The sequence below is a fragment of the Panulirus ornatus genome, chromosome 58, assembly GCF_036320965.1.
Source record: "Panulirus ornatus isolate Po-2019 chromosome 58, ASM3632096v1, whole genome shotgun sequence".
Lineage (NCBI taxonomy): Eukaryota > Metazoa > Arthropoda > Malacostraca > Decapoda > Palinuridae > Panulirus > Panulirus ornatus.
In genome coordinates, this window is record NC_092281.1 from 20904719 (window position 1) to 20918072 (window position 13354).

Consider the following 13354-nt stretch of genomic DNA (forward strand, 5'->3'; position numbering starts at 1 on the left):
TTCAGTGGGGGAAGGTCTGTATTGTAGGTGCCATTTAGGTCGTTTGCCTTAAATGACAAGCCTATAGTCCTCCTTTGAACAGTCCTTAGCTTCAATTTGCCCACACACACACTTTTCTTATCCTGACTGTATCCTGGAGTAAATATGATCCCTGTGTATGGCCTAAGTTGTGACTACGCTACTCCAGTAGTCTACCATCCTCCTGCAGCATCGCATCTGTAGTGCTCTCTGACCCCCTTCCCTAACGGACCATAAAACCGACGACACTTAACCAGGAAGGAATCAGAAGGGAGAATTAGGACATCTAAGTCTACATCCGAGCTTGAGAGGCCTGGCAACACTGACATTTCCCCTGGCCCAAGACTCTTGCTATTAGCACCGCTGATATATCTTCCCTCTCAACCTAACCTTATACCTGACTTGCCTTGGGCTACCATTCATCACCCACATGGCGGTTCAAACCACACCGCCCCACGGAGGAGATTATGTCATTTCTTTTAGTACGGTAGAATTGTGCAACTTGTATTTCATTCTTTACTTGACTTACCTAAAGACGTTTGATACTTATGGATAACATTGTATCACAGTAAGTTATGGAAAGCTCCTGGGTTTAAGATCCACTCAGATAGATAATATCTACGAAAAAAAAAAGGAGAAAAAACTGTGAACATGCGGTGGACTTGGAGAAGATATGTATGTATGAGAGGGTGAATATTCTTTTATTATCATGATAATTCCGGGACTAATTTCTAAGTAAGTGTCCGGGTGTATGTATGCTTTTTCTATCAAATTATGAAACCGGTTAATCATATTCAATCAAGCAAACGACACTAAATGTCTCTAGCAAATAGATACATATAAGAGGCTCACGAAAGCAGGATCGCCAGGATGAAGCCAGATCAATGTGGATTTTTAAAAATTCCTTCATGATTGGTGTCTTGCTGTTTCACACCAAAAAAACTTTCTAAGACACCTTTTCTTTTTTCTCTCTCTCTCTCTTTACCGTGTGTACAACAAGAATCCTATTGTGAAGACTGACCTCGTATTTGCCTTTCGTAGATAACAAGGCAAGTACAGAAGCTCTTCCGGTATCAGCAAGTTCTTGTCTAGTTCTGTTGCAGTTCAACCTTATCACTTACCTGTTCTATTGCGGAAATTCATAACCTTTCGACAAGCTTGCCGCCGTAACTCTTCGCTCTGTACTTGAGGCAGTCGTCGGTCAGGCAAGGTATGTAATATCATTCTCGTTTTATGAGAAAATACGTAGCCATGAACTTCAATATATAACAATCTAATGGTCGGCTCGTCAAACGTAATGGTTTGTAAATGTGGGTAGAAATGAAGATGATGTGATGAAAATGAATTGTGATGACGAGCAGTCTTCTGCGTAGCCTAATAGATGAATTCTTTTTTACATTCTTAATTGTAGACGTCAGGTTTGAATCTTTGAGGTTTCATACCGTACCTGAAGTGACTTTAAGAGACGTGGGACGAACCACATAGCCAACACATTCTACCCTGAGCCTAGTCTAGCAGGCACATTTAGCTGCTACCCTGTTATTTGAAGCAAAATCAGCGGGAAAAAGGATACCAATGAATCCCTAAGAAAACTACTACTCTTCCAGCTGATGTAAGTAATTGGTATGACTGATAACTAATCATTGATAACTCGTTGATAAAACTAATCTCATTATCGTGGCCAGGTACATCGAGAGGAACAAGATGGTGTACTTGTCTGCAGAGGTGTTTACGGAGATGCCCAGCCTGAAGTTCTTGTATCTGGGCACCAATGGCTTGCGGACGGTAGCGCCAGGGACCTTCTTGGGCCTCGAACGTCTGCACCTGCTGTGGGTGACGTGTGTTCTATCTTGCTAACATTGCGGTGGCCAGAAAGCATCTCATTATAATTGTAGATTGGTTGATATCTATATTCACAAACACATTCAAGCATGGACTTTCACACTTATAAGAACGACGTACTTTACACACACACACACACACATACACACACACACACACACACACACACACACATACATACACACATACACACCATCGCTTGTATGTTATTTAGTTGTTACTACAAATAACCAAAGCTCTGTTCCCTTTCTACAACAGTTAGTATATAGAACTAGCAATAACTAGTAACACTACAACCCTCGGCAGATTTCGACAAAATCTAATACAAACAGATTCTATCCTTTTTCTGCTCTTCAGTCTTATAATACACAAGATACGAGCATGAATATTCACACTGGAAGATGAAACGGCATTGAATAGATATCATGATAAAAACGACCCCCACAACATACCCGTTGTGATTAATCATTGCCTCTCATGTAGAGATGATCTGAGAGCCTCTCAAGAAACTCGTGTGATGAAATCAGATTCTGTGGTGTAAAAGATTTTCTTTTGTTTTTGGCAGATCTTTGGAACGCAATTACCTGACGACTCTCCTCAACGGCACGTTCACAGGTCTTGGTCGGCTGAAAACACTGTTAGTATTATATTTCTTTTTGCTAACTTATGAATCATATATATATATATATATATATATATATATATATATATATATATATATATATATATATATATATATATATATATATATATATATTTTCTTTTTATATTTCATTTTGCTTTGTCGCTGTCTCCCGCGTTAGCGAGGTAGCGTAAGGAAACAGACGAAAGAATGGCCCAACCCACCCACACACACATGTATATACATACACGTCCACACACGCAAATATACATACCTATACATCTCAATGTACACATATATATATACACAGACAGATATATACATATATACACATGTACATAATTCATACTGTCTGCCTTTATTTATTCCCATCGCCACCTCGCCACACATGGAATAACATCCCCCTCCCCCCTCAGGTGTGCGGGGTAGCGCTAGGAAAAGACAACAAATGCCCCATTCGTTCACACTCAGTCTCTAGCTGTCATGTAATAATGCACCGAAACCACAGCTCCCTTTCCACATCCAGGCCCCACAGAACTTTCCATGGTTTACCCCAGACGCTTCACATGCCCTGATTCAATCCATTGACAGCACGTCGACCCCGGTATACCACATCGTTCCAATTCACTCTATTCCTTGCACGCCTTTCACCCTCCTGCATGTTCAGGCCTCGATCACTCAAAATCTTTTTCACTCCATCTTTCCACTTTCAATTTGGTCTCCCACTTCTCCTCGTTCCCTCCACCTCTGACACATATATCCTCTTGGTCAATCTTTCCTCACTCATTCTCTCCATGTGCCCAAACCATTTCAAAATACCCTCTTCTGCTCTCTCAACCACACTCTTTTTATTTCCACACATCTCTCTTACCCTTACATTACTTACTCGATCAAACCACCTCACACCACATATTGTCCTCAAACATCTCATTTCCAGCACATCCACCCTCCTGCGCACAACCCTATCCATAGCCCACGCCTCGCAACCATACAACATTGTTGGAACCACTATTCCTTCAAACATACCCATTTTTGCTTTCCGAGATAATGTTCTCGACTTCCAAACATTTTTCAAGGCTCCCAGAATTTTCGCCCCCTCCCCCACCCTATGATTCACTTCCGCTTCCATGGTTCCATCCGCTGCCAGATCTACTCCCAGATATCTAAAACACTTTACTTCCTCCAGTTTTTCTCCATTCAAACTTACCTCCCAATTGACTTGACCCTCAACCCTACTGTACCTAATAACCTTGCTCTTATTCACATTTACTCTTAACTTTCTTCTTTCACACACTTTACCAAACTCAGTCACCAGCTTCTGCAGTTTCTCATATGAATCAGCCACCAGCGCTGTATCGTCGGCGAACAACAACTGACTCACTTCCCAAGCTCTCTCATCCACAACAGACTGCAAACTTGCCCCTCTTTCCAAAACTCTTGCATTCACCTCCCTAACAACCCCATCCATAAACAAATTAAACAACCATGGAGACATCACACACCCCTGCCGCAAACCTACATTCACTGAGAACCAATCACTTTCCTCTCTTCCTACACGTACACATGCCTTACATCGTCGATAAAAACTTTTCACTGTTTCTAACAACTTGCCTCCCACACCATATATTCTTAATACCTTCCACAGAGCATCTCTATCAACTCTATCATATGCCATCTCCAGATCCATAAATGCTACATACAAATCCATTTGCTTTTCTAAGTATTTCTCTCATACATTCTTCAACGCAAACACCTGATCCACACATCCACTACCACTTCTGAAACCACACTGCTCTTCCCCAATCTGATGCTCTGTCCATGCCTTCACCCTCTCAATCAATACCCTCCCGTATAATTTACCAGGAATACTCAACAAACTTATACCTCTGTAATTTGAGCACTCACTCTTATCCCCTTTGCCTTTGTACAATGGCACTACGCAAGCATACTGCCAATCCTCAGGCACCTCACCATGAATCATACATACATTAAATAACCTTACCAACCAGTCAACAATACAGTCACACCCTTTTTTAATAAATTCCACTGCAATACCATCCAAACCTGCTGCCTTGCCGGCTTTCATCTTCCGCAAAGCTTTTACTACCTCTTCTCTGTTTACCAAATCATTTTCCCTAACCCTCTCACTTTGCACACCACCTCGACCAAAACACCCTATATCTGCCACTCTATCATCAAACACATTCAACAAACCTTCAAAATACTCACTCCATCTCCTTCTCACATCACCACTACTTGTTATCACCTCCCCATTAGCCCCCTTCACTGAAGTTCCCATTTGCTCCCTTGTCTTACGCACTTTATTTACCTCCTTCCAAAACATCTTTTTATTCTCCCAAAAAATTTAATGATACTCACTCAACCCATCTCTCATTTGCCCTCTTTTTCACCTGTTGCACCTTTCTCTTGACCTCCTGCCTCTTTCTTTTATACGTCTCCCACTCATTTGCATTTTTTCCCTGCAAAAATCGTCCAAATGCCTCTCTCTTCTCTTTCACTAATAATCTTACTTCTTCATCCCACCACTCACTACCCTTTCTAATCAACCCACCTCCCACACTTCTCATGCCACAAGCATCTTTTGTGCAAGCCATCACTGCTTCCCTAAATACATCCCATTCCTCCCCCACTCCCCTTACCTCCTTTGTTCTCACCTTTTTCCATTCCGTACTCAGTCTCTCCTGGTACTTCCTCACACAAGTCTTCTTCCCAAGCTCACTTACTCTCACCACTCTCTTCACCCCAACATTCTCTCTTCTTTTCTGAAAACCCCTACAAATCTTCACCTTCGCCTCCACAAGATAATGATCAGACATCCCTCCAGTTGCACCTCTCAGCACATTAACATCCAAAAGTCTCTCTTTCGCGCTCCTATCAATTAACACGTAATCCAATACTGCTCTCTGGGCATATCTCCTACTTACATACGTATACTTATGTATATCTCGCTTTTCAACCCAGGTATTCCCAATCACCATTCCTTTTTCAGCACATAAATCTACAAGCTCTTCACCATTTCCATTTACAACACTGAACACCCCATGTATACCAATTATTCCCTCAACTGCCACATTACTCACCTTTGCATTCAAATCATCCATCACTATAACTCGATTCTGTGCATCAAAACCACTAGCACACTCATTCAGCTGCTCCCAAAACACTTGCCTCTCATTATCTTTCTTCTCATGCACAGGTGCATATGCACCAATAATCACCCATCTCTCTCCATCAACTTTCAGTTTTACCCATATCAATCTAGAGTTTACTTTTTTACACTCTATCACATACTCCCACAACTCCTGTTTCAGGAGTAGTGCTACTCCTTCCCTTGCTCTTGTCCTCTCACTAACCCCTGACTTTACTCCTAAGACATTCCCAAACCACTCTTCCCCTTAACCCTTGAGCTTCGTTTCACTCAGAGCCAAAACATCCAGGCTCCTTTCCTCAAACATACTACCTATCTCTCCTTTTTGCTCATCTTGGTTACATCCACACACACATTTAGACACCCCAATCTGAGCCTTCGAGGGGGATGAGCACTTCCGGCGTGACTCCTTCTGTTTCCCCTTTTAGAAAGTCAGAATACAAGTAGGGGAGGGTTTCGCCTTCTACGACACGTGAGGAATGCGTGGGAAGTATTCTATCTCCCATATATATATATATATATATATATATATATATATATATATATATATATATATATATATATATATATGTATATATATATATATATATATATATGCACACACTAAACTTCTCCATCGACGGTACAACACCTTTAAACAATATGCAAAAAAAAAAAAAAATGCTTAATATTTGTAATATGAATTTGCCCAAGAATGGATTTTACCTGAAGTTTATAATTCTTCTGATAAAAGCAAACTGTAAAATCAGGGGGACCACTTGTCTGTGACAATGGGGGGAAATTGCTGAAGGTAACGAGGAGGAGTGGGGTCCTGTAAGCCCAAGAACTTGCACTAGTTATCCTCCGGGAAACTGGTTTGGATATTGTTACCTCGTTCTTCCATGTTCCCTCATATTTTTAACGATTTATATGAGAATCATTAATTGATAGCTCGCCAGTAGCCCTGGGATATATTGTGTTTAAACTTATCGACTTAAAGTTTAGTTCATTTTTTATCTTTTTCTGCCATATACTGAGGGAATACTTCACTTTCATGACTACCGCAATGGAATATCAAACTATTACTAATTATTATTATAATATTAATTATATTAGTATTAATATCAAACAAGAATCGTTTGTTCCTTTATTGTCTGTCGCATAAATGACTAGTCATTTTAGCTTTGATATAGACACACGTGAGCGATTGCTTGCTTTACGCCTGCCATATTTGAACTATACGAGCCAAAGATTAACGTGATTGAGAAGATTAACGTGATTGAGAGGATCAACGTGATTAAGAGGTTAGTAACGAATAGCTAACGTGTTACTGTCTCTCATCTCTTGCCTTTGATGCATTAAACCTGATCTGGACATGGAATCCAACATATGATGCACACATCTCAATCCCTTCCATACTCATCTTTTGCGTCATGGTATCATTGTTACATAGCATGGTAGCCAGGCCTGATGATGTCAAATATATATATATATATATATATATATATATATATATATATATATATATATATATATATATATATATATATATATAACAAAAGTAATCCCGTAATTATGGCCTCAGCTGTCCATGCCGTCTCAGCTGACATATACAAAAAGAAGAGAAATTATACTGTGGGAAGATAATTTCATCACCTGAGTAATAAGTTCTGCTGAGACGTTCAGGCTCTATCAATCAACATTGTGCCGACAGATGACCATGGTTAACAACATATAGATTTATAACGTCCATCCTGAATTAGTTATAAACGATCTCATTTTTTCTCTTTCTTTATCTCGACGCTCAAGTGAGCGGACTCCGACGCGGCTTTGGGTAAAGTGATATCTAAAAGACACGGTGTTTGCTTTTCATTTCTTCCAGTTTCTTTGCTCCTCAGGTGTATCGCTGCATTTTCACCAGTAACTCCTCCTAGGGATCCGCTTTAAACCAGATGGTCAAGACGCACACAACATTCTTCCACAACAAGACGTAGTTTGAAATGACCCATCTATTTACTGAAGCTAATCACTGAAGCGGGTACCTCAATGTCTGTGAATATTCTTAAAGCATTGTGAGGAAACACCATATCATTGGAAGGCTTCCCACATACTCAAACCGGGAAGACTTAATTCTCACACTATAACGTAAGAACTGTTATTAGCATGAGGAGTACGGGACGCATTGTTAGGCCAAAGAGAAGGAAGGATTCAAGAGTACCATGAAATCATTTGATAGTCAAAGAGAATTGGTTATGGTGACTTAAAGGGAGTATAACTAATACATAGACCAAAATCGTACACAACGGGAAATGACATATACTTGTATTGGGAATAAGGAATGACTACACACCGGATGAAAGAGATGGGCAAAGAATGGTCTCAGTGTATGATAGTTCCTTTAAATTCCAGTAGCTAACCTGGAATCCAGGAGGCAAATAGCTGATATATTAGATGACTCGTTGAGAACGTAGAAAAGTAGTTTTTTTGCTACTGAGCTGAATGCATTAGCAGTAATGCTCGTCTTGATGATTTTCACAACAATTGTATGAGCGCCGTCAGCTGGAACAGATATCAACAATGTTTATAACATCATTCGCAAATACAGCAGAGTCACAACTCTGATAAGTGTCATAGCTAGTAGCATTTGTAGTAGCAGTATCGTTAGTAATGATTGTAGCATAATAGCAGCAGTGATGGTAATGATAATAGTAGTAGTAGTAGTAGTAGTAGTAGTAGTAGTAGTAGTAGTAGTAGTAGTAGTAGTAGTAGAAGCAGAGGTAGAAGAAAGAGGTGGTGTTGTAGTAGTAAGCGAAAGAGATAGAAGATCCATAGCAACTTCAATAGCTGTTTTTATACGAGTATAATCATTGATATCGGTGGTAGTAGTCCTGACACAGATCTTATATTAACCTATTTTTTATTTGCACAGAAACTAGTATATCTCCTTCACTCAGTGTGACTTGACGTAATTCCATTGCAGTGTCCTTCAAGACAATGGCTTGAGTGAGATCGAAGCTGGCACCTTCAGCGTACTGACATCTGTTGAATCAATGTAGGTATAAGCAACCTCCTCCCCTGATGATACAGTCATGAGATGTATGATCCTCTGATGCATGTGATGCCTACGAGTGAAGAGTGTGACAGTAATGGGATGCTTGTGCACCTGTGATTACAACATTCATGCTTGAACTAGTTTTTACGGTCATGCAATTGTAGCATCGCTGTCGTAACTCCTAGGCATTGGTAAAATTCCATTCTATTCTTTGCATTATCGTCAGGCAATCATACATATATATATATATATATATATATATATATTCTTTTCTTTCAAACTATAAGCCATTTCCCGTGTTAGCGAGGTAGCATTAAGAACAGAGGACTGGGCCTTTGAGGGAATATCCTCACCTGGCCTCGTTCTCTGTTCCTTCTTTTGGAAAATTAAAAAAAAAAACGAGAGGGGAGGATTTCCAGCCCCCCGCTCCCTCTCCTTTTAGTCGCCTTCTACGACACGCAGGGAATACGTGGGAAGTATTCTTTCTCCCCTATCCCCAGGGATAACATATATATATATATATATATATATATATATATATATATATATATATATATATATATATATATATATATATATATATATATATATATATATATATATATATATATATAATCTTCTTTCTTTCTTTCAAACTATTCGCCATTTCCCGCATTAGCGAGGTAGCGTTAAGAACAGAGGACTGGGCCTTTGAGGGAATACCCTCACCTGGCCCAATTCTCTGTTCCTTCTTTTGGAAAATTAAAAAAAAACCGAGAGGGGAGGATTTCCAGCCCCCCGCTCCCTCCCCTTTTAGTCGCCTTCTACGACACGCAGGGAATACGTGGGAAGTACTCTTAATCCCCTATCCCCAGGGATATATATATATATATATATATATATATATATATATATATATATATATATGTGTGTGTGTGTGTGTGTGTGTATGTTGTGTGTGTGTGTGTGTATGTGTGTGTGTGTGTGTGTGTGTGTGTGTGTCTGTGTGTCTGTGTGTGTGTGCGTGTGTGTGTGTGTGATTAATATTTCTCCATTTCAGTAAGAGAGACATACGCTCGTGTTGTCTCGTCTCCTATCTTCATGCGTTTGTGTACGTATATTAATCTATATGTAAATGTGCTAGTGCTTACGCCCATGTTTCTTTCATGCGTGGGCAATTACTTAATTACCTAATCATACAGTTTATCGCTGGGGCTCCTTCTCTTACACATAATTTACGATCGCTCGGCTATTTACATCCCTGTACGTGTGTTTGTGTGTACTTGAGCGCGTAAGTGTTTCTCTGTGTGTGTCTATGAATATTCAAAGTGTCAGTTTTACAACTTCAAAGATCATCTCTCTCGTCTGCAGGAACCTGGAGGGAAACAAGCTACAAGATCGACCTGAAACTGCTCTTTTCGAGGACATGACGAACCTGGAATACATGTAAGTAACATCCATGGCCACAGTTCAGGTGAGTATTGAGACATTTTAGGCTAGTGAGCTTAGAACGCTAATAATAACTGAACCGTTTTCTTTCGTTAATCATCATAATCACAGGCATACCATAGCCATCTCTATTTACCTATAGAACATAGGAAGAAACATCTACCAATGGCCGTAGAGGACAGGTTTCTTCACATCCTTGTGTGTTTTATGTAGAAAACTATTATAGATGAGGTGATATACTATATTCTAAAAGTGATAATTTCAGAGACTCATTCGTGGACAGTTAACATATCGACATGGATGGTGGTTACCAGGTTAGGTGTTTGGTTTGTAAAGTTCCATCAACTACCTGAAGAGGCAATCAGACGTCAAGCTATTGAATCCGCCAAGTGGAAAGTGTTCAATCGCCTTCTTCACTGAGATTCACGTTAAAGATAATTTTTCCACGACCACATATACACACACTATGCATGTAGCTCATCATGACAACTTGAAATCAACGAAGAGGGTTGACGCATTCGCTCTATAAGCTCATTGAGGTATCAGCATCTCCCATCATCTCACTCGCTAAAGTGATCGAAGTACTTACGTAAACTGGAAACTCCTGCTGTTCGGTAGTGTCTGCCTCACAACGTCAGTCAGTGAGTGTAAACAAAGTAGGAAGCGAAGATGGGGAGGTATAGATTGTGGAATTAGAATGCACAATGGGATATAATACCTGCGGAGTAAGAAGGTATGTGTTTGTTGTTTTCGTAGGGAGAGAGAGAGAGAGAGAGAGAGAGAGAGAGAGAGAGAGAGAGAGAGAGAGAGAGAGAGAGAGAGAGAGAGAGAGAGAGAGAGAGAGAGAGAGAGAGAGAGAGAGAGAGAGAGAGAGAGAGAGAGAGAGAGAGAGAGAGAGAGAGAGAGAGGCTCAGTGTATGGTTGCAGTGTTTAGTGCTAGAGTGTGAGGAAGGTGGAGATATGGTCTTGACTCTCAAAGGATCATCAGTGCATATTAGCCATATTCGCACAGACTGCAACATAACTTGTGAAAAGACTAGTGGGAAGGATTGACGTGTCTCGTCTGTCTGCGTATATCACACGGGGAGTTGGTATTTGCTTGAGAAATGGCGTATCATGGCTGCATTTCTTCTTTGAAATTGGAAAATTGGCATTGCACTCTACCTACGACACAGATTTGTCTCCATGCGTCTTTTCCAGAAATATAATGGGAAGTTTTTCGAACCCAAGTCCCTGTTGAGAATCAGTTGGTCATTCTGCCTGCAATGCCTGGGATTTAAGAAAAAAGAATATATCCTCAAAGTTTTGGAGATATCATGTAAGTGTGACCACAACGAACTCATAAGTATAACATGTAGATTACTCAGAATTAGCTAATTCTTTTCTCTTTACTCAGAATTGCTTAATACCCTTCTGTTTACTCAGAATTACATAGTTCTCTTTACTCAGAATTACTTAATTCTCTTATCTTTACTCAGAATTACTTAATTCTCTTATCTTTACTCAGAATTACTTAATTCTCTTCTAATTATTCAGAATTACTTAATTCTTTTCTCTTTACCCAGAATTACTTAATTCTTTTCTCTTTACTCAGAATTACTTAATTCTCTTCTAATTATTCAGAATTACTTAATTCTTTTCTCTTCTGGAAACTTTATCTTTCGTCGAGTCATTAGGGACATCTAATTACCCAGAATGAAACTAGTTCAATTTACATTTATGATTATTTTGGAGTTTTTGTTATTTTTTTTTTGTTAGCAGACAGGAATCAAATTGCGTTCATTAGAGTTGTCCACATTAACTGGCTTTCATACGAGTACGAGTTGATTTTAAACTGCATATTAACAAACTAGAACAAAAAAGTTCCGTAAGGGAGAACTCTCTCTCCAATATGGGGTTCACAGCTTCAACTTCAGTTCTCTGTTGAGCATACAAACAGAGAGGAGTTTAATGTTTTATAATTGTCTCTGATCTCGATCATATACCCAACAAATTAAAAAGTTAATGAATATAAAAAAAGATGATGACAGTTGGATTAAAAAAATTTGGATTACCCCCCCTCTCTCTCTCTCTCTCTCTCTCTCTCTCTCTCTCTCTCTCTCTCTCTCTCTCTCTCTCTCTCTCTCTCTCCATCCCCCCCCCTTTTTCACGGAAAAGCTTTCATCAAAATGTCCTCATCAACATTAAGCGAAAAATAGCGAAGTTTTTGCAAAAAAGAGAAAAAAATGAGAATATCGCACTCTCCTTTTTTTTTTTTTTTGGACACAGTAAAGTCATTATGTCCTCTCTGCCGCCAGTGTTATCTCATTTCGCACACAGTCACCTTCATGTGAATTTCGCCGAACATTTGATAAAGATTAACTGTGATATTACACACATCTCTTACTCTGGGATCTGGGTCAAGGCGGTGGTCACCAGAGGACTGAAGGCTTCTCATTAAAAGGATGGCTGGTTAGTTAGTTGCTCTTTAGGTCTACGAACTACCAGGGTCATTTAGGGCAGACGACGTCATGTTACTACTACATCCATCAAACGTTGAACATCTTCAGGTGCTTAAGATAGTTTTGTGTCAAATGGCCTCTCGAGAACTGGTTTTCGTATATGTTGTACTGGACACATGGGACAGATGATGAAGATTTATCTTTCGTTGCCAGCCAACCAAGGATTCGAACCCTGATCCTACCGGAGGCTAATAAGCTACCACTGGACCACGAGGCAACATAAATTACCCCCCCTCTCAGAACCATCCAGTGGTCCAAGACATCGTCCCATCATACCCCAATACGTCCGAGGTGCAAATTATCGGCACCCAAAGGTATAAATCGTCATCTCTTCCATTCCTTGCGTTGAGTGGGTGTATAACTTGACCTCAGGATTGAGGGGATTGATCGGATGGTACTTGCAGCCCGTTGGACACTGGGCTTTCCCTAATCCTCCGTCTTAACCCGCATCCCAGTCTTAAAAAGACCAAACTCCACGGCTAAGTACGATTTACTTACCTCACACACACACACACACACACACACACACACACACACACACACACACACACACACACACACACACACACACACACACACACACACACACACATACACACAGACCACGTTTCGACCTCTGCAAATTAGCGTAGACTGGTTTATTCCTTTGTACGTAGCTCTGCCACACCTGAAATTCCACAACCTTGCTTCTCGACAGTTTTTCTCCTGAAGTGTTTGGCCACCTTCCATCACGCTCTGCTGAA

The 13354-nt window shown here is 40.1% G+C and overlaps 1 protein-coding gene across 1 annotated transcript in view; it reads left to right on the plus strand.

The window, feature by feature from the left end:
* The window catches only part of LOC139766795 (uncharacterized), a 70010-nt gene that overhangs the window by 41277 nt on the left and 15379 nt on the right, over positions 1-13354 (plus strand). Inside the window, exons 10-13 of the mRNA XM_071695716.1 lie at positions 1704-1847; positions 2426-2497; positions 8611-8682; positions 10033-10107. Of these exons, the coding sequence (XP_071551817.1) occupies positions 1704-1847; positions 2426-2497; positions 8611-8682; positions 10033-10107 (363 nt within the window). The remainder of the gene's footprint in view (positions 1-1703; positions 1848-2425; positions 2498-8610; positions 8683-10032; positions 10108-13354) is intronic.